This window comes from Barbatula barbatula, assembly GCF_947034865.1.
Source record: "Barbatula barbatula genome assembly, chromosome: 21".
NCBI classification, from domain to species: Eukaryota; Metazoa; Chordata; class Actinopteri; order Cypriniformes; family Nemacheilidae; genus Barbatula; species Barbatula barbatula.
In genome coordinates this window covers 5,222,264-5,249,705 of record NC_136784.1, presented here as the reverse complement: position 1 = coordinate 5,249,705, position 27,442 = coordinate 5,222,264, and the positions used below count along the sequence as shown (strand labels likewise).

General features: G+C 42.1%; 2 protein-coding genes across 5 annotated transcripts in view; one reads left to right on the top strand and one right to left on the bottom strand.

Annotated features, from left to right (window-relative positions):
- Window positions 1-88: 88 nt before the first annotated feature.
- fbxl6 (F-box and leucine-rich repeat protein 6) lies at window positions 89-4,324 on the top strand. 4 transcript variants are annotated; one of them, XM_079485391.1, is made up of 9 exons: window positions 89-987; window positions 2,011-2,169; window positions 2,330-2,393; window positions 2,589-2,720; window positions 2,821-2,928; window positions 3,027-3,140; window positions 3,245-3,476; window positions 3,694-3,934; window positions 3,993-4,313. In XM_079485391.1, exons 1-9 carry the CDS (start codon window positions 434-436, stop codon window positions 4,138-4,140), a joined length of 1,752 nt encoding a protein of 583 aa, XP_079341517.1. In that variant the 5' UTR covers window positions 89-433; the 3' UTR covers window positions 4,141-4,313. The 4 variants fall into 4 exon arrangements, with proteins under 4 accessions (XP_079341517.1, XP_079341518.1, XP_079341520.1 ...); XM_079485392.1 differs by having other exon boundaries at window positions 95-987; window positions 4,011-4,324; XM_079485394.1 differs by having other exon boundaries at window positions 107-987; window positions 2,628-2,720; window positions 4,011-4,324.
- Window positions 4,312-27,442, bottom strand: part of eppk1 (epiplakin 1) — a 108,439-nt gene continuing 85,308 nt past the window's right edge. Inside the window, exon 37 of the mRNA XM_079485054.1 lies at window positions 4,312-27,187. Coding sequence (XP_079341180.1) covers window positions 4,572-27,187 — 22,616 coding nt within the window. The 3' untranslated portion in view covers window positions 4,312-4,571. The remainder of the gene's footprint in view (window positions 27,188-27,442) is intronic.

The window sequence follows — 27,442 nt, the reverse complement described above, 5'->3', positions numbered from 1 at the left end:
AAACGTGTTCTGTAAACAAACGAACTGACATTTAACCAAACATATAATAAGATTAATTGCATAATATTGTACATCTAAAACGCACAATGAGGTCAAGCGCGAGAGCGGATATGACGACAAACGGATATGACGACAGCAACATGGCAGGCGAATAACAACAAAGAAGCAAAGCAATGGGTCATTGGTTCTTTTTTAAATCGGTGCTGTAAAAAGCTTAATTATTTTCCTGCTTTTATTTTGAATATTTTGCGGTCCAACGTTACTGCTATTTGTATGAGCTATGCGTTCAATTAAGGACGAGCGACGTTATTTTTGTCAAACGTGTCATTCATTCCCTGTCTCAGTTTAAAGTTTCCTTCAAGGTGTTTTTTTGTACCTAGTAGTACCTTAAATAAAAAATAAGGCACCAGTCGTCGAGCAATTTTTATGAGGCATGGAGAGCACACACACGGAGGTATCCAGCTCAGGAACAGAGCAGCGGTCAGTCCAGGCTTCTGTTGCAGAAGTGTCATCCTCTCAAGAGCAGGATTCTCCGTCCAGAAGAAATGAAACATCCAGGACAAAACATGTGCCAGCTAAAGGAAAAGGACTAAAAAGAAAAGCAGATTCCGTTAGAAATGAGAAGAGCAAGAAGAAAAAGAGGAGAAATAGCCAACGAACGATAAGACCAAATTATACTGTCCAGGAGGGAGAGGACATGCTTTTGATTATATCAAATATAAGTAGCGGCGACAGCATATGGAAACCAAAGCGTAAAGGATGTAAGAAGAAGAAGGTAAAGACAAAGGGCAAGAATAAAACCTCCACACTTAAAAAGAAAAGAACACCTGCCAAAGTCACAGAGGAATCAGTTGATAAAAGCAGCGATTTGGACAGTGTGCACGCGGATGGTTTTGACCGATGGGGTCAGAGTTTACCAATAGAGATACTGGTGAAAATCTTCCAGTTTGCGGTTTTTCGGGATGGTGCTGTACCTTTTCTATGCAGGTGAGACCTATATGCTGTTATTTTCCTTCTTTTTTTAATAATACTTAACATTTAGTTGTGTACATGACATGAGGTAACAAACTATAGTCAGAATTTGGTGATCTTAATCGTTTTTGGCAAACAGCCCTCTTTTTAATAATGTAACATTCAATGAGTAACATTAAAGACTATTTGGGGTGGTTGGTGAGGGTGTGTGCCGTCTAGGCTGATCACACATGCCTGCTTCATTTCCTCACTCTCAAATTGTTACAAATCTGTTCATCTATTTGTTCTGAAGATATTTGGAAGAATGCTTCCAACCAAGCAGTTCTTGGCCACCGTTGACTATGATAGTAGGAAAATAGCTTATGTTGAACAACATGAAGATATAAACAGTTCTGGGGCACTTTTAACTACCATTGTAATTTGTCCTACTATAGTAGTCAATGTTACTGTTTGGCTACAGGCATTCTTCCAAATGCTTTTCTCTGTGTTCATCAGAAAATATAAATGTATACAGATTTGGAACAATTCAAGAGTGAGTAAATGATGACAGTATTTTTTTGGGTAAACCGTCCCTTTAATATGACAAAGGTATAAATTACAACAATCTAGATTTGTTAAAGGTTTGTAATTTATGCTAATTATAACAGTAAGAAGTAGTGTTTCCAGTAATACACAAAAAAATAGTAAATGGTTACCATTGCTGTTTGAGTTTATGTTCAGAAACCACATATTAACTATGATCTCACCACAATAAACATGATATTTGACAATAGTAGACTATGGTATTTCAAATGGCGAACAATCTGCCAAAAACTACAGTTACTACACCTTTACTGTAAACGCATGTTCAATTTCCTATTGAAATTGGAAAATATAGTAAATAACACTAACATCGTCACAATTCTGTAAAAGCAATGTATTCAATCTTAATCCTAAATACTACTAAAATGTTTTTGTTTACATAGTCTTGACAAATGTAATGAACATCTATTTAATTATGTTGGTTTGTTTGCTTGTATTTGTTTGCACTCTTTAAAGGGTTGGTAGAGTTTGTCGTCTATGGAATGCGGCTGCATCCTCTCCTGTCCTGTGGCGCAGTGTGTCACTTGGCTACTGCTGGATTGAACCCAGTAAGAGTCAGTTACCTGGGACAGAACAGAGGATTAGGAAAACTTTAGACTGGCTAGCACAAAACAGGTCAGTGGTTGAACCACACAGAGTTTATTGAAGTGTTTTGATATGTTTCATTTCATCAACTGGAGCAAATTCGGTTTTTATTCATGTGAGATTATTCAGAGCAAACAAATGTTAATGTAAATGAGTTGAGTCCTGCATTTTTTGTCTCCATATACTACAGATTCTCTCAGATGAGGGATTTCTCACTTTTCCACTGGAAAAAACATGTTGATTATGTCATTGAGGTAACCAAACATTTGCTAGAGAATAAGTATTTACGATTATATCATGTTCTCTCAGACATTTTTTATACAAGCAACGTAAAGTGAAAGTAAATGCTGTTTTTATGTTTTGCTTGGCACCATAAATTCATGCAGACATGCCTCATGTGATAAACCTTGTTTCTCGATATATTCAGGGTATGTGTTCTGTTTTTCTAGCTAGTTTCACAATGCTCCCCCAATCTTCATTCTGTCAAGCTTTCCTATTGCAACGGATTGACAGAAAAAGCCTTCCAGAGTCTTGGTGCTTGCTGTCCATCATTAGAGACTTTAAATGTTCAACACTCAGAGGTTTGTTCAATTCTTATATTGTTTACTAAGATTGCATCTATTTATTACACTGACATATAACAGGATACCCATATTACCATCTTTTTTCCTTTATATAAAGTTCCATGTTGATGGTCTGGTGTCTTTCCTTGAGACCTTTGGAAAGCACATCAAGAGTATTTACTTCACACACAGCTCCAGGAGTGACAGGCTTCTCAGCATTTTGTCGGTATGCTACTACAAATGTTTGTACAGCGATCAGGACTCTTGATGACATATCAGCGTCTCTTTGTGTTTCTGATGTGTGAAATGTCTTTTAATTTAAAGAAAGGTTGCTGCCCTGAGCTCCAATTGCTGGAGATTAACACCAAATTAGATGGAGGATACTGCCAGCTTCCCATCTGCATTCAGGCTTTGCAGATTGGATGCCCCAAACTTCAGGTATGGATCTGAGTTTTAGTGCATGAATTCTCATTGCCTCTTGCAAAAATGCTGATGGATCTGCATCATCTACATTTAACTTCTTCATGCATTTGCACATTTAGACTTTAAGGTTGATGAATGTCACTCCAGTTCCTAAAATGATCCGCAACACACCCAGTTCAACGTCCGGTTTTCCGCTGTTGGAGGAGCTTTGCATTGCCACTTCCTCTCACTCCTTCATGTCTGACAGTGACCTTAGCAATGTGCTCCATAGCTCCCCCATTCTGCGAGTGCTGGACCTGCGTGGCGCCTCCCGCATAACAGCCTCTGGCTTGTATGCTCTGCCTTGTGAAAGTAAGATTTTTAATTAAAAAATATATATATTAATGTGCCTCAATGCAGTGAAAGTATAACAGTTTATTTTACTCTTTAGAAATACTATACTCTTTTTGCTCAAAGTCTAAATGTTTGAACTTGTCTGAACATACTTTTGGGAACTTTTGAATATACCAATCAGTTTTTGGGCAGAAATAATATTATGTTTTCCACTTCACTTACCCTGCTCATATAGAACTGGAGTGTTTATATTGGGGACTGTACTTCAATACCAATACCATGGTGGCATCCAAAAAGGGCATACACATGCTTGCTCAGAAATGGAGTAACACCCTAAGGGAGCTTGATTTGGCCAATCAGCCATTCTCAGAGGAAGACCTGGAGATCACCATGGGACACCTTGCACATGGTGCTGGAGTCGATTCTTTTAATTCTCTGAATCTCAGCGCAACTAAAATCACTTCATCTGCCCTCAGGTAGGCCTAAAAGTCTGTTTTAATTTTGGCATGTATTGATATAATAAAGAGTGTAAAGTGTGATTGTCGTTCACAGGTTACTGATAGGCCAAACACCAGCTCTGAAGTACTTGAATCTGTCCTCGTGCCGGTATCTGCCCAGAGGACTCAAACGTATATATCATGGTCAAGAAGACATTCAACTACTTCTAGACAAATTAAGATGAACATGTATTTGTTGGAGAAACTCCGATGTATGTGTTGAAGAAACTGATATTTTATACAGTTGTTTTCATAAATCTTTGTCTTCTCTTAATAAATTTGTAAACTGTTTTTTTTCATGTTCATCTGCTTACATGTAAACAACTCACATTAAATAAAACACAATCTTTACAAAGGTAAACTGATGTCAAAATGGTTTATTGCAGCCTTATTTTACAACAGATAAAATGCTACATTTAACAAACCATTACAGTGCTAGGTAAAGGTATAGAAACTAATGGTAGAAATGTAAAAGCAGGCAGAAGTTTTATTCTAGTTACCCAAAAAATGTATTAGAACATAAAAAAAATCTATATACAGCATGATATAGTTCTTAAAACAAGGTATATAACCCAATGTACTGAATTAATCTGGCTTGTTGAATCTAATCATAAATCTACTTTTTTAAAGCAAGGAGACAAAGACCAGTGTTTTGGTCTTTAATGCACCGCTCAATGAGCTGCAAGTATGTGAGGTTTTCTTGTGTGTTGGGATCAAAGAAGCCCTTGGTGTCATCATCTGCATCAGAAAGGATCTTGTTCATCTCCTCATCAAAGTATCCTCTTTGGTACGCCACCTCTACAGGAACCCGATGGCTTTGCACAGGATCAATGATGCCTCCAGTAGCGATCTGAGCTTCTAGAAGACGAATGCCATGGTCCTTGACGATGAGATCTTTTTTCAAGGCTTGGAACAATGAGATTATTTTCCCATCATTTGGGTCTGTGTAACCAGTGACTGCCCGCTCTGCAGAGAGCAGTTTACTTTTCATTTCAGACCCAACTAAATGTTCGGCTACCGCCTGCTCTACTGACAATTTCTTGTTTCTCACTGGGTCGATCATGAAGCCAGTGGCGGCCTGAGCCTCAAGCAAAACCAGAGATGTTCCAGGAGTCAGAAGCCCTTTATTTTTGGCCTCCGAGATGCTCATGGTTTGTTTGGTAGATTGGACAAATACACCAGCAATGCTGTTTGTTCCCTGCAGGTATTTTCGCACAGACTCCATTTCACTCACATGATCAACTGTGATTTGTCCAGATGTCAACTCTTCATATATTTTCTTAGTAATGATTTGGGAACTAAGCATCTCATCAGCACTCACATCCTTTCTGATACCTTGGAAGTTGGTATTTTTGCTTGTCTCAGTTTTTGTGGTGGTGGTGGTAATGGTCGTGGTGCTTGTTTCAGTTTTTTGCGATATCAGTGTCAGAACAATTTCCAAGAATTGTTCAATAGATATTGTGCCTGATTTGTACTGCTGAACCAGATCTCTTCTCTTTTCCTCAGAAATGTAGCTGGAGTAGAGCAGATCCCAGAGGGAAACCAGCTCCCCTTTGAATTTACCTCCCGCTTTATTTGTGGTTGTAGACTTGAGGATTTGCTTTGTATATTCATCTATGAAGAAATAGTACTCGCCTTTTTTCACAATGATGAGGAGGCTCAAGCCGGTGTTTGGGTCTTTAATACACCGCTCTATGAGCTGCAAGTATGTGAGGTTTTCTTGCGTGTTGGGATCAAAGAAGCCCTTGGTGTCATCATCTGGATCAGAAAGGATCTTGTTCATCTCCTCATCAAAGTATCCTCTTTGGTACGCCACCTCCACAGGAACCCGATGGCTTTGCACAGGATCAATGATGCCTCCAGTAGCGATCTGAGCTTCTAGAAGACGAATGCCATGGTCCTTGACGATGAGATCTTTTTTCAAGGCTTGGAACAATGAGATTATTTTCCCATCATTTGGGTCTGTGTAACCAGTGACTGCCCGCTCTGCAGAGAGCAGTTTACTTTTCATTTCAGACCCAACTAAACGTTCAGCTACCGCCTGCTCTACTGACAGTTTCTTGTTTCTCACTGGGTCGATCATGAAGCCAGTGGCGGCCTGAGCCTCAAGCAAAACCAGAGATGTTCCAGGAGTCAGAAGCCCTTTATTTTTGGCCTCCGAGATGCTCATGGTTTGTTTGGTAGATTGGACAAATACACCAGCAATGCTGTTTGTTCCCTGCAGGTATTTTCGCACAGACTCCATTTCACTCACATGATCAACTGTGATTTGTCCAGATGTCAACTCTTCATATATTTTCTTAGTAATGATTTGGGAACTAAGCATCTCATCAGCACTCACATCCTTTCTGATACCTTGGAAGTTGGTATTTTGGCTTGTCTCAGTTTTTGTGGTGGTGGTGGTAATGGTCGTGGTGCTTGTTTCTGTTTTTTGCGATATCAGTGTCAGAACAATTTCCAAGAATTGTTCTATAGATATTGTGCCTGATTTGTACTGCTGAACCAGATCTCTTCTCTTTTCCTCAGAAATGTAGCTTGAGTAGAGCAGATCCCAGAGGGAAACCAGCTCCCCTTTAAATTTACCTCCCGCTTTATTTGTGGTTGTAGACTTGAGGATTTGCTTTGTATATTCATCTATGAAGAAATAGTACTCGCCTTTTTTCACAATGATGAGGAGGCTCAAGCCGGTGTTTGGGTCTTTAATACACCGCTCTATGAGCTGCAAGTATGTGAGGTTTTCTTGCGTGTTGGGATCAAAGAAGCCCTTGGTGTCATCATCTGAATCAGAAAGGATCTTGTTCATCTCCTCATCAAAGTATCCTCTTTGGTACGCCACCTCCACAGGAACCCGATGGCTTTGCACAGGATCAATGATGCCTCCAGTAGCGATCTGAGCTTCTAGAAGACGAATGCCATGGTCCTTGACGATGAGATCTTTTTTCAAGGCTTGGAACAATGAGATTATTTTCCCATCATTTGGGTCTGTGTAACCAGTGACTGCCCGCTCTGCAGAAAGCAGTTTACTTTTCATTTCAGACCCAACTAAACGTTCAGCTACCGCCTGCTCTACTGACAGTTTCTTGTTTCTCACTGGGTCGATCATGAAGCCAGTGGCGGCCTGAGCCTCAAGCAAAACCAGAGATGTTCCAGGAGTCAGAAGCCCTTTATTTTTGGCCTCCGAGATGCTCATGGTTTGTTTGGTAGATTGGACAAATACACCAGCAATGCTGTTTGTTCCCTGCAGGTATTTTCGCACAGACTCCATTTCACTCACATGATCAACTGTGATTTGTCCAGATGTCAACTCTTCATATATTTTCTTAGTAATGATTTGGGAACTAAGCATCTCATCAGCACTCACATCCTTTCTGATACCTTGGAAGTTGGTATTTTGGCTTGTCTCAGTTTTTGTGGTGGTGGTGGTAATGGTCGTGGTGCTTGTTTCAGTTTTTTGCGATATCAGTGTCAGAACAATTTCCAAGAATTGTTCAATAGATATTGTGCCTGATTTGTACTGCTGAACCAGATCTCTTCTCTTTTCCTCAGAAATGTAGCTGGAGTAGAGCAGATCCCAGAGGGAAACCAGCTCCCCTTTGAATTTACCTCCCGCTTTATTTGTGGTTGTAGACTTGAGGATTTGCTTTGTATATTCATCTATGAAGAAATAGTACTCGCCTTTTTTCACAATGATGAGGAGGCTCAAGCCGGTGCTTGGGTCTTTAATACACCGCTCTATGAGCTGCAAGTATGTGAGGTTTTCTTGCGTGTTGGGATCAAAGAAGCCCTTGGTGTCATCATCTGAATCAGAAAGGATCTTGTTCATCTCCTCATCAAAGTATCCTCTTTGGTACGCCACCTCTACAGGAACCCGATGGCTTTGCACAGGATCAATGATGCCTCCAGTAGCGATCTGAGCTTCTAGAAGACGAATGCCATGGTCCTTGACGATGAGATCTTTTTTCAAGGCTTGGAACAATGAGATTATTTTCCCATCATTTGGGTCTGTGTAACCAGTGACTGCCCGCTCTGCAGAGAGCAGTTTACTTTTCATTTCAGACCCAACTAAACGTTCAGCTACCGCCTGCTCTACTGACAGTTTCTTGTTTCTCACTGGGTCGATCATGAAGCCAGTGGCGGCCTGAGCCTCAAGCAAAACCAGAGATGTTCCAGGAGTCAGAAGCCCTTTATTTTTGGCCTCCGAGATGCTCATGGTTTGTTTGGTAGATTGGACAAATACACCAGCAATGCTGTTTGTTCCCTGCAGGTATTTTCGCACAGACTCCATTTCACTCACATGATCAACTGTGATTTGTCCAGATGTCAACTCTTCATATATTTTCTTAGTAATGATTTGGGAACTAAGCATCTCATCAGCACTCACATCCTTTCTGATACCTTGGAAGTTAGTATTTTGGCTTGTCTCAGTTTTTGTGGTGGTGGTGGTAATGGTCTTGGTGCTTGTTTCTGTTTTTTGCGATATCAGTGTCAGAACAATTTCCAAGAATTGTTCTATAGATATTGTGCCTGATTTGTACTGCTGAACCAGATCTCTTCTCTTTTCCTCAGAAATGTAGCTGGAGTAGAGCAGATCCCAGAGGGAAACCAGCTCCCCTTTGAATTTACCTCCCGCTTTATTTGTGGTTGTAGACTTGAGGATTTGCTTTGTATATTCATCTATGAAGAAATAGTACTCGCCTTTTTTCACAATGATGAGGAGGCTCAAGCCGGTGTTTGGGTCTTTAATACACCGCTCTATGAGCTGCAAGTATGTGAGGTTTTCTTGCGTGTTGGGATCAAAGAAGCCCTTGGTGTCATCATCTGGATCAGAAAGGATCTTGTTCATCTCCTCATCAAAGTATCCTCTTTGGTACGCCACCTCCACAGGAACCCGATGGCTTTGTACAGGATCAATGATGCCTCCAGTAGCGATCTGAGCTTCTAGAAGACGAATGCCATGGTCCTTGACGATGAGATCTTTTTTCAAGGCTTGGAACAATGAGATTATTTTCCCATCATTTGGGTCTGTGTAACCAGTGACTGCCCGCTCTGCAGAGAGCAGTTTACTTTTCATTTCAGACCCAACTAAACGTTCAGCTACCGCCTGCTCTACTGACAGTTTTTTGTTTCTCACTGGGTCGATCATGAAGCCAGTGGCGGCCTGAGCCTCAAGCAAAACCAGAGATGTTCCAGGAGTCAGAAGCCCTTTATTTTTGGCCTCCGAGATGCTCATGGTTTGTTTGGTAGATTGGACAAATACACCAGCAATGCTGTTTGTTCCCTGCAGGTATTTTCGCACAGACTCCATTTCACTCACATGATCAACTGTGATTTGTCCAGATGTCAACTCTTCATATATTTTCTTAGTAATGATTTGGGAACTAAGCATCTCATCAGCACTCACATCCTTTCTGATACCTTGGAAGTTGGTATTTTGGCTTGTCTCAGTTTTTGTGGTGGTGGTGGTAATGGTCTTGGTGCTTGTTTCTGTTTCTGTTTTTTGCGATATCAGTGTCAGAACAATTTCCAAGAATTGTTCTATAGATATTGTGCCTGATTTGTACTGCTGAACCAGATCTCTTCTCTTTTCCTCAGAAATGTAGCTTGAGTAGAGCAGATCCCAGAGGGAAACCAGCTCCCCTTTGAATTTACCTCCCGCTTTATTTGTGGTTGTAGACTTGAGGATTTGCTTTGTATATTCATCTATGAAGAAATAGTACTCGCCTTTTTTCACAATGATGAGGAGGCTCAAGCCGGTGTTTGGGTCTTTAATACACCGCTCTATGAGCTGCAAGTATGTGAGGTTTTCTTGCGTGTTGGGATCAAAGAAGCCCTTGGTGTCATCATCTGAATCAGAAAGGATCTTGTTCATCTCCTCATCAAAGTATCCTCTTTGGTACGCCACCTCCACAGGAACCCGATGGCTTTGTACAGGATCAATGATGCCTCCAGTAGCGATCTGAGCTTCTAGAAGACGAATGCCATGGTCCTTGACGATGAGATCTTTTTTCAAGGCTTGGAACAATGAGATTATTTTCCCATCATTTGGGTCTGTGTAACCAGTGACTGCCCGCTCTGCAGAGAGCAGTTTACTTTTCATTTCAGACCCAACTAAACGTTCAGCTACCGCCTGCTCTACTGACAGTTTCTTGTTTCTCACTGGGTCGATCATGAAGCCAGTGGCGGCCTGAGCCTCAAGCAAAACCAGAGATGTTCCAGGAGTCAGAAGCCCTTTATTTTTGGCCTCCGAGATGCTCATGGTTTGTTTGGTAGATTGGACAAATACACCAGCAATGCTGTTTGTTCCCTGCAGGTATTTTCGCACAGACTCCATTTCACTCACATGATCAACTGTGATTTGTCCAGATGTCAACTCTTCATATATTTTCTTAGTAATGATTTGGGAACTAAGCATCTCATCAGCACTCACATCCTTTCTGATACCTTGGAAGTTGGTATTTTGGCTTGTCTCAGTTTTTGTGGTGGTGGTGGTAATGGTCTTGGTGCTTGTTTCTGTTTCTGTTTTTTGCGATATCAGTGTCAGAACAATTTCCAAGAATTGTTCTATAGATATTGTGCCTGATTTGTACTGCTGAACCAGATCTCTTCTCTTTTCCTCAGAAATGTAGCTTGAGTAGAGCAGATCCCAGAGGGAAACCAGCTCCCCTTTGAATTTACCTCCCGCTTTATTTGTGGTTGTAGACTTGAGGATTTGCTTTGTATATTCATCTATGAAGAAATAGTACTCGCCTTTTTTCACAATGATGAGGAGGCTCAAGCCGGTGTTTGGGTCTTTAATACACCGCTCTATGAGCTGCAAGTATGTGAGGTTTTCTTGCGTGTTGGGATCAAAGAAGCCCTTGGTGTCATCATCTGAATCAGAAAGGATCTTGTTCATCTCCTCATCAAAGTATCCTCTTTGGTACGCCACCTCCACAGGAACCCGATGGCTTTGCACAGGATCAATGATGCCTCCAGTAGCGATCTGAGCTTCTAGAAGACGAATGCCATGGTCCTTGACGATGAGATCTTTTTTCAAGGCTTGGAACAATGAGATTATTTTCCCATCATTTGGGTCTGTGTAACCAGTGACTGCCCGCTCTGCAGAAAGCAGTTTACTTTTCATTTCAGACCCAACTAAACGTTCAGCTACCGCCTGCTCTACTGACAGTTTCTTGTTTCTCACTGGGTCGATCATGAAGCCAGTGGCGGCCTGAGCCTCAAGCAAAACCAGAGATGTTCCAGGAGTCAGAAGCCCTTTATTTTTGGCCTCCGAGATGCTCATGGTTTGTTTGGTAGATTGGACAAATACACCAGCAATGCTGTTTGTTCCCTGCAGGTATTTTCGCACAGACTCCATTTCACTCACATGATCAACTGTGATTTGTCCAGATGTCAACTCTTCATATATTTTCTTAGTAATGATTTGGGAACTAAGCATCTCATCAGCACTCACATCCTTTCTGATACCTTGGAAGTTGGTATTTTGGCTTGTCTCAGTTTTTGTGGTGGTGGTGGTAATGGTCGTGGTGCTTGTTTCAGTTTTTTGCGATATCAGTGTCAGAACAATTTCCAAGAATTGTTCAATAGATATTGTGCCTGATTTGTACTGCTGAACCAGATCTCTTCTCTTTTCCTCAGAAATGTAGCTGGAGTAGAGCAGATCCCAGAGGGAAACCAGCTCCCCTTTGAATTTACCTCCCGCTTTATTTGTGGTTGTAGACTTGAGGATTTGCTTTGTATATTCATCTATGAAGAAATAGTACTCGCCTTTTTTCACAATGATGAGGAGGCTCAAGCCGGTGCTTGGGTCTTTAATACACCGCTCTATGAGCTGCAAGTATGTGAGGTTTTCTTGCGTGTTGGGATCAAAGAAGCCCTTGGTGTCATCATCTGAATCAGAAAGGATCTTGTTCATCTCCTCATCAAAGTATCCTCTTTGGTACGCCACCTCTACAGGAACCCGATGGCTTTGCACAGGATCAATGATGCCTCCAGTAGCGATCTGAGCTTCTAGAAGACGAATGCCATGGTCCTTGACGATGAGATCTTTTTTCAAGGCTTGGAACAATGAGATTATTTTCCCATCATTTGGGTCTGTGTAACCAGTGACTGCCCGCTCTGCAGAGAGCAGTTTACTTTTCATTTCAGACCCAACTAAACGTTCAGCTACCGCCTGCTCTACTGACAGTTTCTTGTTTCTCACTGGGTCGATCATGAAGCCAGTGGCGGCCTGAGCCTCAAGCAAAACCAGAGATGTTCCAGGAGTCAGAAGCCCTTTATTTTTGGCCTCCGAGATGCTCATGGTTTGTTTGGTAGATTGGACAAATACACCAGCAATGCTGTTTGTTCCCTGCAGGTATTTTCGCACAGACTCCATTTCACTCACATGATCAACTGTGATTTGTCCAGATGTCAACTCTTCATATATTTTCTTAGTAATGATTTGGGAACTAAGCATCTCATCAGCACTCACATCCTTTCTGATACCTTGGAAGTTGGTATTTTGGCTTGTCTCAGTTTTTGTGGTGGTGGTGGTAATGGTCTTGGTGCTTGTTTCTGTTTTTTGCGATATCAGTGTCAGAACAATTTCCAAGAATTGTTCTATAGATATTGTGCCTGATTTGTACTGCTGAACCAGATCTCTTCTCTTTTCCTCAGAAATGTAGCTGGAGTAGAGCAGATCCCAGAGGGAAACCAGCTCCCCTTTGAATTTACCTCCCGCTTTATTTGTGGTTGTAGACTTGAGGATTTGCTTTGTATATTCATCTATGAAGAAATAGTACTCGCCTTTTTTCACAATGATGAGGAGGCTCAAGCCGGTGTTTGGGTCTTTAATACACCGCTCTATGAGCTGCAAGTATGTGAGGTTTTCTTGCGTGTTGGGATCAAAGAAGCCCTTGGTGTCATCATCTGAATCAGAAAGGATCTTGTTCATCTCCTCATCAAAGTATCCTCTTTGGTACGCCACCTCCACAGGAACCCGATGGCTTTGCACAGGATCAATGATGCCTCCAGTAGCGATCTGAGCTTCTAGAAGACGAATGCCATGGTCCTTGACGATGAGATCTTTTTTCAAGGCTTGGAACAATGAGATTATTTTCCCATCATTTGGGTCTGTGTAACCAGTGACTGCCCGCTCTGCAGAGAGCAGTTTACTTTTCATTTCAGACCCAACTAAACGTTCAGCTACCGCCTGCTCTACTGACAGTTTCTTGTTTCTCACTGGGTCGATCATGAAGCCAGTGGCGGCCTGAGCCTCAAGCAAAACCAGAGATGTTCCAGGAGTCAGAAGCCCTTTATTTTTGGCCTCCGAGATGCTCATGGTTTGTTTGGTAGATTGGACAAATACACCAGCAATGCTGTTTGTTCCCTGCAGGTATTTTCGCACAGACTCCATTTCACTCACATGATCAACTGTGATTTGTCCAGATGTCAACTCTTCATATATTTTCTTAGTAATGATTTGGGAACTAAGCATCTCATCAGCACTCACATCCTTTCTGATACCTTGGAAATTGGTATTTTGGCTTGTCTCAGTTTTTGTGGTGGTGGTAGTAATGGTCGTGGTGCTTGTTTCTGTTTTTTGCGATATTAGTGTCAGAACAATTTCCAAGAATTGTTCAATAGATATTGTGCCTGATTTGTACTGCTGAACCAGATCTCTTCTCTTTTCCTCAGAAATGTAGCTGGAGTAGAGCAGATCCCAGAGGGAAACCAGCTCCCCTTTGAATTTACCTCCCGCTTTATTTGTGGTTGTAGACTTGAGGATTTGCTTTGTGTATTCATCTATGAAGAAATAGTACTCGCCTTTTTTCACAATGATGAGGAGGCTCAAGCCGGTGCTTGGGTCTTTAATACACCGCTCTATGAGCTGCAAGTATGTGAGGTTTTCTTGCGTGTTGGGATCAAAGAAGCCCTTGGTGTCATCATCTGGATCAGAAAGGATCTTGTTCATCTCCTCATCAAAGTATCCTCTTTGGTACGCCACCTCCACAGGAACCCGATGGCTTTGCACAGGATCAATGATGCCTCCAGTAGCGATCTGAGCTTCTAGAAGACGAATGCCATGGTCCTTGACGATGAGATCTTTTTTCAAGGCTTGGAACAATGAGATTATTTTCCCATCATTTGGGTCTGTGTAACCAGTGACTGCCCGCTCTGCAGAGAGCAGTTTACTTTTCATTTCAGACCCAACTAAACGTTCAGCTACCGCCTGCTCTACTGACAGTTTCTTGTTTCTCACTGGGTCGATCATGAAGCCAGTGGCGGCCTGAGCCTCAAGCAAAACCAGAGATGTTCCAGGAGTCAGAAGCCCTTTATTTTTGGCATCCGAGATGCTCATGGTTTGTTTGGTAGATTGGACAAATACACCAGCAATGCTGTTTGTTCCCTGCAGGTATTTTCGCACAGACTCCATTTCACTCACATGATCAACTGTGATTTGTCCAGATGTCAACTCTTCATATATTTTCTTAGTAATGATTTGGGAACTAAGCATCTCATCAGCACTCACATCCTTTCTGATACCTTGGAAGTTGGTATTTTGGCTTGTCTCAGTTTTTGTGGTGGTGGTAGTAATGGTCGTGGTGCTTGTTTCTGTTTTTTGCGATATCAGTGTCAGAACAATTTCCAAGAATTGTTCAATAGATATTGTGCCTGATTTGTACTGCTGAACCAGATCTCTTCTCTTTTCCTCAGAAATGTAGCTGGAGTAGAGCAGATCCCAGAGGGAAACCAGCTCCCCTTTGAATTTACCTCCCGCTTTATTTGTGGTTGTAGACTTGAGGATTTGCTTTGTATATTCATCTATGAAGAAATAGTACTCGCCTTTTTTCACAATGATGAGGAGGCTCAAGCCGGTGTTTGGGTCTTTAATACACCGCTCTATGAGCTGCAAGTATGTGAGGTTTTCTTGCGTGTTGGGATCAAAGAAGCCCTTGGTGTCATCATCTGAATCAGAAAGGATCTTGTTCATCTCCTCATCAAAGTATCCTCTTTGGTACGCCACCTCTACAGGAACCCGATGGCTTTGCACAGGATCAATGATGCCTCCAGTAGCGATCTGAGCTTCTAGAAGACGAATGCCATGGTCCTTGACGATGAGATCTTTTTTCAAGGCTTGGAACAATGAGATTATTTTCCCATCATTTGGGTCTGTGTAGCCAGTGACTGCCCGCTCTGCAGAGAGCAGTTTACTTTTCATTTCAGACCCAACTAAACGTTCAGCTACCGCCTGCTCTACTGACAGTTTCTTGTTTCTCACTGGGTCGATCATGAAGCCAGTGGCGGCCTGAGCCTCAAGCAAAACCAGAGATGTTCCAGGAGTCAGAAGCCCTTTATTTTTGGCCTCCGAGATGCTCATGGTTTGTTTGGTAGATTGGACAAATACACCAGCAATGCTGTTTGTTCCCTGCAGGTATTTTCGCACAGACTCCATTTCACTCACATGATCAACTGTGATTTGTCCAGATGTCAACTCTTCATATATTTTCTTAGTAATGATTTGGGAACTAAGCATCTCATCAGCACTCACATCCTTTCTGATACCTTGGAAGTTGGTATTTTGGCTTGTCTCAGTTTTTGTGGTGGTGGTGGTAATGGTCTTGGTGCTTGTTTCTGTTTTTTGCGATATCACTGTCAGAACAATTTCCAAGAATTGTTCTATAGATATTGTGCCTGATTTGTACTGCTGAACCAGATCTCTTCTCTTTTCCTCAGAAATGTAGCTGGAGTAGAGCAGATCCCAGAGGGAAACCAGCTCCCCTTTGAATTTACCTCCCGCTTTATTTGTGGTTGTAGACTTGAGGATTTGCTTTGTATATTCATCTATGAAGAAATAGTACTCGCCTTTTTTCACAATGATGAGGAGGCTCAAGCCGGTGTTTGGGTCTTTAATACACCGCTCTATGAGCTGCAAGTATGTGAGGTTTTCTTGCGTGTTGGGATCAAAGAAGCCCTTGGTGTCATCATCTGAATCAGAAAGGATCTTGTTCATCTCCTCATCAAAGTATCCTCTTTGGTACGCCACCTCCACAGGAACCCGATGGCTTTGCACAGGATCAATGATGCCTCCAGTAGCGATCTGAGCTTCTAGAAGACGAATGCCATGGTCCTTGACGATGAGATCTTTTTTCAAGGCTTGGAACAATGAGATTATTTTCCCATCATTTGGGTCTGTGTAACCAGTGACTGCCCGCTCTGCAGAGAGCAGTTTACTTTTCATGTCAGACCCAACTAAACGTTCAGCTACCGCCTGCTCTACTGACAGTTTCTTGTTTCTCACTGGGTCGATCATGAAGCCAGTGGCGGCCTGAGCCTCAAGCAAAACCAGAGATGTTCCAGGAGTCAGAAGCCCTTTATTTTTGGCCTCCGAGATGCTCATGGTTTGTTTGGTAGATTGGACAAATACACCAGCAATGCTGTTTGTTCCCTGCAGGTATTTTCGCACAGACTCCATTTCACTCACATGATCAACTGTGATTTGTCCAGATGTCAACTCTTCATATATTTTCTTAGTAATGATTTGGGAACTAAGCATCTCATCAGCACTCACATCCTTTCTGATACCTTGGAAATTGGTATTTTGGCTTGTCTCAGTTTTTGTGGTGGTGGTAGTAATGGTCGTGGTGCTTGTTTCTGTTTTTTGCGATATTAGTGTCAGAACAATTTCCAAGAATTGTTCAATAGATATTGTGCCTGATTTGTACTGCTGAACCAGATCTCTTCTCTTTTCCTCAGAAATGTAGCTGGAGTAGAGCAGATCCCAGAGGGAAACCAGCTCCCCTTTGAATTTACCTCCCGCTTTATTTGTGGTTGTAGACTTGAGGATTTGCTTTGTGTATTCATCTATGAAGAAATAGTACTCGCCTTTTTTCACAATGATGAGGAGGCTCAAGCCGGTGCTTGGGTCTTTAATACACCGCTCTATGAGCTGCAAGTATGTGTGGTTTTCTTGCGTGTTGGGATCAAAGAAGCCCTTGGTGTCATCATCTGGATCAGAAAGGATCTTGTTCATCTCCTCATCAAAGTATCCTCTTTGGTACGCCACTTCCACAGGAACCCGATGGCTTTGCACAGGATCAATGATGCCTCCAGTAGCGATCTGAGCTTCTAGAAGACGAATGCCATGGTCCTTGACGATGAGATCTTTTTTCAAGGCTTGGAACAATGAGATTATTTTCCCATCATTTGGGTCTGTGTAACCAGTGACTGCCCGCTCTGCAGAGAGCAGTTTACTTTTCATTTCAGACCCAACTAAACGTTCAGCTACCGCCTGCTCTACTGACAGTTTCTTGTTTCTCACTGGGTCGATCATGAAGCCAGTGGCGGCCTGAGCCTCAAGCAAAACCAGAGATGTTCCAGGAGTCAGAAGCCCTTTATTTTTGGCATCCGAGATGCTCATGGTTTGTTTGGTAGATTGGACAAATACACCAGCAATGCTGTTTGTTCCCTGCAGGTATTTTCGCACAGACTCCATTTCACTCACATGATCAACTGTGATTTGTCCAGATGTCAACTCTTCATATATTTTCTTAGTAATGATTTGGGAACTAAGCATCTCATCAGCACTCACATCCTTTCTGATACCTTGGAAGTTGGTATTTTGGCTTGTCTCAGTTTTTGTGGTGGTGGTAGTAATGGTCGTGGTGCTTGTTTCTGTTTTTTGCGATATCAGTGTCAGAACAATTTCCAAGAATTGTTCAATAGATATTGTGCCTGATTTGTACTGCTGAACCAGATCTCTTCTCTTTTCCTCAGAAATGTAGCTGGAGTAGAGCAGATCCCAGAGGGAAACCAGCTCCCCTTTGAATTTACCTCCCGCTTTATTTGTGGTTGTAGACTTGAGGATTTGCTTTGTATATTCATCTATGAAGAAATAGTACTCGCCTTTTTTCACAATGATGAGGAGGCTCAAGCCGGTGTTTGGGTCTTTAATACACCGCTCTATGAGCTGCAAGTATGTGAGGTTTTCTTGCGTGTTGGGATCAAAGAAGCCCTTGGTGTCATCATCTGAATCAGAAAGGATCTTGTTCATCTCCTCATCAAAGTATCCTCTTTGGTACGCCACCTCTACAGGAACCCGATGGCTTTGCACAGGATCAATGATGCCTCCAGTAGCGATCTGAGCTTCTAGAAGACGAATGCCATGGTCCTTGACGATGAGATCTTTTTTCAAGGCTTGGAACAATGAGATTATTTTCCCATCATTTGGGTCTGTGTAGCCAGTGACTGCCCGCTCTGCAGAGAGCAGTTTACTTTTCATTTCAGACCCAACTAAACGTTCAGCTACCGCCTGCTCTACTGACAGTTTCTTGTTTCTCACTGGGTCGATCATGAAGCCAGTGGCGGCCTGAGCCTCAAGCAAAACCAGAGATGTTCCAGGAGTCAGAAGCCCTTTATTTTTGGCCTCCGAGATGCTCATGGTTTGTTTGGTAGATTGGACAAATACACCAGCAATGCTGTTTGTTCCCTGCAGGTATTTTCGCACAGACTCCATTTCACTCACATGATCAACTGTGATTTGTCCAGATGTCAACTCTTCATATATTTTCTTAGTAATGATTTGGGAACTAAGCATCTCATCAGCACTCACATCCTTTCTGATACCTTGGAAGTTGGTATTTTGGCTTGTCTCAGTTTTTGTGGTGGTGGTGGTAATGGTCTTGGTGCTTGTTTCTGTTTTTTGCGATATCACTGTCAGAACAATTTCCAAGAATTGTTCTATAGATATTGTGCCTGATTTGTACTGCTGAACCAGATCTCTTCTCTTTTCCTCAGAAATGTAGCTGGAGTAGAGCAGATCCCAGAGGGAAACCAGCTCCCCTTTGAATTTACCTCCCGCTTTATTTGTGGTTGTAGACTTGAGGATTTGCTTTGTATATTCATCTATGAAGAAATAGTACTCGCCTTTTTTCACAATGATGAGGAGGCTCAAGCCGGTGTTTGGGTCTTTAATACACCGCTCTATGAGCTGCAAGTATGTGAGGTTTTCTTGCGTGTTGGGATCAAAGAAGCCCTTGGTGTCATCATCTGAATCAGAAAGGATCTTGTTCATCTCCTCATCAAAGTATCCTCTTTGGTACGCCACCTCCACAGGAACCCGATGGCTTTGCACAGGATCAATGATGCCTCCAGTAGCGATCTGAGCTTCTAGAAGACGAATGCCATGGTCCTTGACGATGAGATCTTTTTTCAAGGCTTGGAACAATGAGATTATTTTCCCATCATTTGGGTCTGTGTAACCAGTGACTGCCCGCTCTGCAGAGAGCAGTTTACTTTTCATTTCAGACCCAACTAAACGTTCAGCTACCGCCTGCTCTACTGACAGTTTCTTGTTTCTCACTGGGTCGATCATGAAGCCAGTGGCGGCCTGAGCCTCAAGCAAAACCAGAGATGTTCCAGGAGTCAGAAGCCCTTTATTTTTGGCCTCCGAGATGCTCATGGTTTGTTTGGTAGATTGGACAAATACACCAGCAATGCTGTTTGTTCCCTGCAGGTATTTTCGCACAGACTCCATTTCACTCACATGATCAACTGTGATTTGTCCAGATGTCAACTCTTCATATATTTTCTTAGTAATGATTTGGGAACTAAGCATCTCATCAGCACTCACATCCTTTCTGATACCTTGGAAGTTGGTATTTTGGCTTGTCTCAGTTTTTGTGGTGGTGGTGGTAATGGTCTTGGTGCTTGTTTCTGTTTTTTGCGATATCACTGTCAGAACAATTTCCAAGAATTGTTCTATAGATATTGTGCCTGATTTGTACTGCTGAACCAGATCTCTTCTCTTTTCCTCAGAAATGTAGCTGGAGTAGAGCAGATCCCAGAGGGAAACCAGCTCCCCTTTGAATTTACCTCCCGCTTTATTTGTGGTTGTAGACTTGAGGATTTGCTTTGTATATTCATCTATGAAGAAATAGTACTCGCCTTTTTTCACAATGATGAGGAGGCTCAAGCCGGTGTTTGGGTCTTTAATACACCGCTCTATGAGCTGCAAGTATGTGAGGTTTTCTTGCGTGTTGGGATCAAAGAAGCCCTTGGTGTCATCATCTGAATCAGAAAGGATCTTGTTCATCTCCTCATCAAAGTATCCTCTTTGGTACGCCACCTCCACAGGAACCCGATGGCTTTGCACAGGATCAATGATGCCTCCAGTAGCGATCTGAGCTTCTAGAAGACGAATGCCATGGTCCTTGACGATGAGATCTTTTTTCAAGGCTTGGAACAATGAGATTATTTTCCCATCATTTGGGTCTGTGTAACCAGTGACTGCCCGCTCTGCAGAGAGCAGTTTACTTTTCATTTCAGACCCAACTAAACGTTCAGCTACCGCCTGCTCTACTGACAGTTTCTTGTTTCTCACTGGGTCGATCATGAAGCCAGTGGCGGCCTGAGCCTCAAGCAAAACCAGAGATGTTCCAGGAGTCAGAAGCCCTTTATTTTTGGCCTCCGAGATGCTCATGGTTTGTTTGGTAGATTGGACAAATACACCAGCAATGCTGTTTGTTCCCTGCAGGTATTTTCGCACAGACTCCATTTCACTCACATGATCAACTGTGATTTGTCCAGATGTCAACTCTTCATATATTTTCTTAGTAATGATTTGGGAACTAAGCATCTCATCAGCACTCACATCCTTTCTGATACCTTGGAAGTTGGTATTTTGGCTTGTCTCAGTTTTTGTGGTGGTGGTGGTAATGGTCGTGGTGCTTGTTTCTGTTTTTTGCGATATCAGTGTCAGAACAATTTCCAAGAATTGTTCAATAGATATTGTGCCTGATTTGTACTGCTGAACCAGATCTCTTCTCTTTTCCTCAGAAATGTAGCTGGAATAGAGCACATCCCAGAGGGAAACCAGCTCCCCTTTGAATTTACCTCCCGCTTTATTTGTGGTTGTAGACTTGAGGATTTGCTTTGTATATTCATCTATGAAGAAATAGTACTCGCCTTTTTTCACAATGATGAGGAGGCTCAAGCCGGTGTTTGGGTCTTTAATACACCGCTCTATGAGCTGCAAGTATGTGAGGTTTTCTTCCGTGTTGGGATCAAAGAAGCCCTTGGTGTCATCATCTGGATCAGAAAGGATCTTGTTCATCTCCTCATCAAAGTATCCTCTTTGGTACGCCACCTCCACAGGAACCCGATGGCTTTGCACAGGATCAATGATGCCTCCAGTAGCGATCTGAGCTTCTAGAAGACGAATGCCATGGTCCTTGACGATGAGATCTTTTTTCAAGGCTTGGAACAATGAGATTATTTTCCCATCATTTGGGTCTGTGTAGCCAGTGACTGCCCGCTCTGCAGAGAGCAGTTTACTTTTCATTTCAGACCCAACTAAACGTTCAGCTACCGCCTGCTCTACTGACAGTTTCTTGTTTCTCACTGGGTCGATCATGAAGCCAGTGGCGGCCTGAGCCTCAAGCAAAACCAGAGATGTTCCAGGAGTCAGAAGCCCTTTATTTTTGGCCTCCGAGATGCTCATGGTTTGTTTGGTAGATTGGACAAATACACCAGCAATGCTGTTTGTTCCCTGCAGGTATTTTCGCACAGACTCCATTTCACTCACATGATCAACTGTGATTTGTCCAGATGTCAACTCTTCATATATTTTCTTAGTAATGATTTGGGAACTAAGCATCTCATCAGCACTCACATCCTTTCTGATACCTTGGAAGTTGGTATTTTGGCTTGTCTCAGTTTTTGTGGTGGTGGTAGTAATGGTCGTGGTGCTTGTTTCTGTTTTTTGCGATATCAGTGTCAGAACAATTTCCAAGAATTGTTCAATAGATATTGTGCCTGATTTGTACTGCTGAACCAGATCTCTTCTCTTTTCCTCAGAAATGTAGCTGGAGTAGAGCAGATCCCAGAGGGAAACCAGCTCCCCTTTGAATTTACCTCCCGCTTTATTTGTGGTTGTAGACTTGAGGATTTGCTTTGTATATTCATCTATGAAGAAATAGTACTCGCCTTTTTTCACAATGATGAGGAGGCTCAAGCCGGTGTTTGGGTCTTTAATACACCGCTCTATGAGCTGCAAGTATGTGAGGTTTTCTTGCGTGTTGGGATCAAAGAAGCCCTTGGTGTCATCATCTGGATCAGAAAGGATCTTATTCATCTCCTCATCAAAGTATCCTCTTTGGTACGCCACCTCCACAGGAACCCGATGGCTTTGCACAGGATCGATGATGCCTCCAGTAGCGATCTGAGCTTCTAGAAGACGAATGCCATGGTCCTTGACGATGAGATCTTTTTTCAAGGCTTGAAACAACGAGATTAATTTCCCATCATTGGGGTCTGTGTAACCAGTGACTGCCCGCTCTGCAGAGAGCAGTTTACTTCTCCATTCCATCCCAACTATCCCTTCAGCCACCGCCTGCTCTACTGACAGTTTCTTGTTTCTCACTGGGTCGATCATGAAGCCAGTGGCGGCCTGAGCCTCAAGCAAAACCAGAGAAGTTCCAGGAGTCAGAAGTCCCCTATTTTTGGCCTCATTGATGCTCAAAGTCTCTTTGGTAGATTGGACAAATACACCAGCAATGGAGTTTGTTGCTCCGAGGAATTTTTGAATCGATTCCATTTTATCAACGTCTTCATCATCTACTTCATCATTGACAAGCTTGCTAAATATTTCTTTTGAGATGATTTTTGATACGTACAGTTCACTTGCTGATACTTGTCTTCTTAAACCTTTAAATGAATGTTTTTTTGTAGTTGCTTCAATTAACAGTTCTGTGATCATTTCTGTTATCTCCTCTATTGTCAGTTTTTTTTGTTTGTATTGGTCAAGTAACTCTTTCCTTTTCCCTGCAGATATGTACTCTGAGTGTAGCACATCCCATAGTGAAACACGTTTGCCTTCAAACTTCCCGGCATTGATGATCACAGATTTCTCCTTGAGGACATACACTATTTGTTCATCATTGTCGGTTAAGCTTTCAACACCTTTTTCAGTTAAAGGGAGCAGTAACAGGCCTGTTGAATCCTTTACACATTTCTTGATGAGGTCATTGAATGTCAGAGGTTCTTTTGTGTTTGGGTCTGAAAATTCTTTGTCATAACCATTTGGATTTTCCAGAAGCTCTTTGGTTTTAGAATCCAAGAACCCCTGCAGTATTGCCTTCTTAATAGGCATGCGGTAGCTTCCAACTGGATCAATTATCCCCCCTGTGGCAAGCTGTGCATCTAACAGATTGAGTCCATGGTTTTGAGGGATGAGACCTTTTTTCATAGCTTCAAATAAGCATATTTGCTCATCTGTGTACGGGTCTGTGAATCCAGTGACTGCACGTTCAGCCAAGAGTAAGTGCTCTAACAGTTCTGGTCCAATAGTTTGAACTTTGGCAGCCTTCAGAACTGTGTGATATTCCTTTCTGACTGGGTCAATAACATATCCAGTTGCTGCCTGAGCCTCGAGCATCATAAGTGCTACATCCGAGCTGAGTAAGCCTTCATTTTTTGCCTCATATATACTTAGGACTTTTCCTGATGGGTGAAGCTTTACTCCAGCAATACTTTCAGTGCCTTTCAAATACCGTTTTACAGATTCAAGTTTAACCACATCTTCTAGTTTTGCCTTTCCATCTTGCAGATCCATAAAAGTATTGGTTTCAATTATTCCAGAATCATGTAGCTGTTGTGCAGAAACAGGTTTTCTTATGCCCATTGTTGTTTGAGTTGCTACTTTTTGTTCCAGTGTATTGATAGTTTTTGTAACCATTGTGATAACATCATTGATACTTGTCTTGCCCAAACGGTATTGTTCAAGGCACTGTTGCCTCTGTTCATCAGTAAAGTATGCAGAGTGAATGACCTCCCAAAGAGATTGTGATTTTCCAGAGAAACGACCAACAGTAATCACAACTTTATTTTTCACAAAGTGTTCCTTAATATCCTCATTTGAGAGAATGGGTTGTGTTTTTTCTTGTGTTTTCCATTTTTCTGCAAGTGGAAGAAGGTAAAGGCCAGTATCAGAATCCTTGATGCATCGTGTCATCATCTCCATGTAGGTCAGGTTTTCTTTTGTAGTTGGATCGAAAAATCCTTTGATGTCATCAGTTGGATCAGCAAGAATCTGGTTAAGTTCAGCATCACAGTAACCCTTCTTAAAAGCAATTTCAAGAGGCAAATGTAAACATGTTATGGGATCTATGATGCCACCTGTCGCAATCTGGGCTTCCAGCAGATTTATGCCATGTTGTTTTAAAATGAGATCTTTCTTAATGGCTTCAAAAAGGGATATTTTCTTGCCAGTGTATGGGTCTTTGTAACCAGTCACAGCTTTCTCAGCAGACTTCAATTTTTCATAAAACTCTGGAGGAATGACTTTCTGCTTCAAGGCCTCTTCAGTTGTGAGTTTCTTGTTCTGTATCGGATCAATAATAAACCCAGTGGAGGCCTGTGCTTCAAGAAGACACAAGGCAGTTCCATTTGTAAGGAGTCCCTGTTTTTGAGCTTGATAGATGGTCATTTTCTGGTTGGACGTTTGAACTATTACACCTGCTACACTGCTTGTTCCACTGAGGAAATGCTTCACTGTGGTTCTCTCAATAAGATCTTTGATTGTTAACCTTCCCTCAAGCACATCTTCGTAGGTTTTCTCATCTATAATTCCCAAATTCAGCAGCTCCAAAATTGAGACTTTTCCCCTGAGACCATCCACCTGGAGATCAACATTTCTTTGTACTTCCTTGCTCTCAATGATATTGACGAGTACTCTAATAATTTCTTCAATTGTTATTGTTTTTGACTTGTATCGTTTGAACAGCTCTTGCCTTTTCTCCTCAAATAAATATTCAGAGTTAATGAGATCCCAAAGTGTCACATTTTTGTTGCTGAATCTGCCATATCTCACAGTGATGTAAATGGTTTGGAATGTCTCTTTGGTGCTGTCCTCTATCTTGATTCTCATATCTTTTTTCTTGATTGGCAAAAGGCAAAACCCTGTGCTTCGGTCAGTGACACATCTGGATATTAACTGCATATAAGTAAGATTTTCATGAGTGTTTGGGTCAAAGAATCCTTTTGTGTCATCAGTTGGATCACTGAGGATCTGATTCATTTCTTTATCAAAGTATCCCCGCTTGTAAGCAATGTGAACTGGAATGCGATGGCTGTTTATGGGATCGATAATACCACCTGTTGCGATCTGGGCCTCTAGCAGGCGTATGCCATGATCTTTCAAAATTAAATCTTTCTGCATTGCCTGGAATAGTGAGATTTTTTGGCCAGTATAAGCATCAAGGTAACCTGTCACTGCCTTCTCTGCTGAGCAGAGTTTTGCATGTAGATCTGCCCCTACTACACGTGCCTTTACAGCTTCACTTACTGAGAACTTACGGTTAGCAATTGGATCAATGATGAATCCTGTTGCTGCTTGGGCTTCCAGAAGAATAAGTGAAGTTCCCGGTCTCAGAATTCCTTTTTGTTTGGCTTGGTAAATTGACATTATTTGGGAGTCTGGAAGCAGCACACCAGCGATACTTTGTTTACCTTGTAGGTATGTTTGAATGGCTTCATTCTCTGTTACTTCTTTTACAGTCATTTTTCCTTTTTTAAGATCTTCAAGGTCATTCTTAGTGATGATGTCCGCCTCGAAAAGCTGATTTGCGCTTACTTTTTCTCTTATGCCTTCAAAAACCATGTTGGCCTGTCTCACTGAAAGTTCAATCATCTCCAGGACTTTGATGATTATTACCTCAATTGTGAATTTTCTGTTTCTGTATTGCTGGATGACATCTTGCCTTTGCTCTTCAGTAAAGTATTCAGACATAAGTAACTCCCAGAGTGAAACAGTCATTCCCATGTACTTGCCACATGTCACTTTTACCATCAGACCCTTAAAGATTTTTTTGATGTCATAGCCAATGAATGTGTGAGTAAGACTGCCCGACTTATCCTCAATGGGCAGCAATGGAAGTCCTGTAAATGAGTCAATGACACAGCGATCCAACAGTTGCACATATGTAAGCTTTTCCTTTGTGTTTGGGTCGAAGAATCCTTTAGTGTCATCTCCAGAATCCTCAAGTATGGTGTTCATATCCTCATTGAATAAACCCCGCTTGTAAGCTACATCCACTGGAACTCTGTGGCTGTTTATAGGATCAATAATTCCACCAGTTGCAATCTGTGCCTCAAGCAAACAGATCCCGTGCTCCTTCACGATCAGTTCTTTATTTATTGCTTGAAAAAGGGAAATAGTTTCACCAGTGTATGGATCCTTGTAACCAGTGACTGCACGTTCTGCTGCAAGCAATTTTGCATGGTACTCTGGTCCTACAAGTTTTTGTTTAATAGCATCATCAACGCTCAACTTCTTGTTTTCTACTGGATCGATCATGTATCCGGTTGCAGCTTGTGCTTCCAGCAGGATCAGTGCAGAGCCAGGCATGATTATTCCTTGTTGCATTGCCTGATATATACTAATTTTCTTATTACAGGAGAGCACAGCTACTCCCCCAATGGTCCCTTTACCTTCTAGATATTCTTTCACTGTCTCCATTAACATCACATCCTGGGTGGACTTTTTGCCCCTTTGCAGATCCTCATACGTCTGTTGGTCAATTACTTTTGATGACAGGAGCTCGTTGGAGGTTACGCCTCTGCGAAGGCCTTTGAAGGTGATGTAGATTGGGAACAGTACTAAGCCTGTATCTGGGGCTATGGTGCATTTCTTTATCAGTAATGGATAGGTGAGGTTTTCCTGGGAGTGTGGGTCATAGAAAACTTTTAGAGCATCTGTTTGGTCTTTGAATAGATCTTTTTCATAGTGACCTCTCTCATACGCTTGATCTTCTGTTAAATAGCATTTTTCAATAGGGTCATAGACTCCTTTGGCAGAGATCTGTGCTTGTAATAATCTAATGCCATATTCTTTTGGGATCACGTCCTTCTGCATGGCTTGAAATAGTGAGATTGGTTGGTTGGTGTAAGGATCTGCAAAGCCCTCGATGGCCTTCTCTGCAAACAGAAGCTTCTCTTTTATTTCCTGTCCTACAATCCCTTCCTTGACTGCTTTGTCGACAGAAAGCTTCCCGTTATTTATGGGATCGATGATTCCTCCAGTTGCAGCTTGAGCTTCTAACAGTGCCAAACATGTTCCTTGTTTCAGCAAGCACATCTTGTAGGCTTGGTAAATTGTAATGGTTTCATTTGATCGTTCAAGGAACACCCCAGCAACTATCCCCCGCAAGTTACTGCTTTCTTGCGCCGGCATTTTTGTGAATTTCCTGGCACCTGTGAATATCAAGAAAATGTTAATTGATTAGGCAGTGAATACTGGTCTGAATTGTTTCTTAAATTGTCTTTTGTTACTGTAGAAACACAGTAAAAACCGCAAGGCATTGACACATTTAGTGCCCTATTAACATCTGGGATTATCTGACAATGAAAACTTTCAAAAAGGCACACTTAACCTATTCTATTCCCTGTGCAGACCAGAAAATGCCTTAAGCATTACATCATGTAGAAAACCCTGATGCACGGATCTTG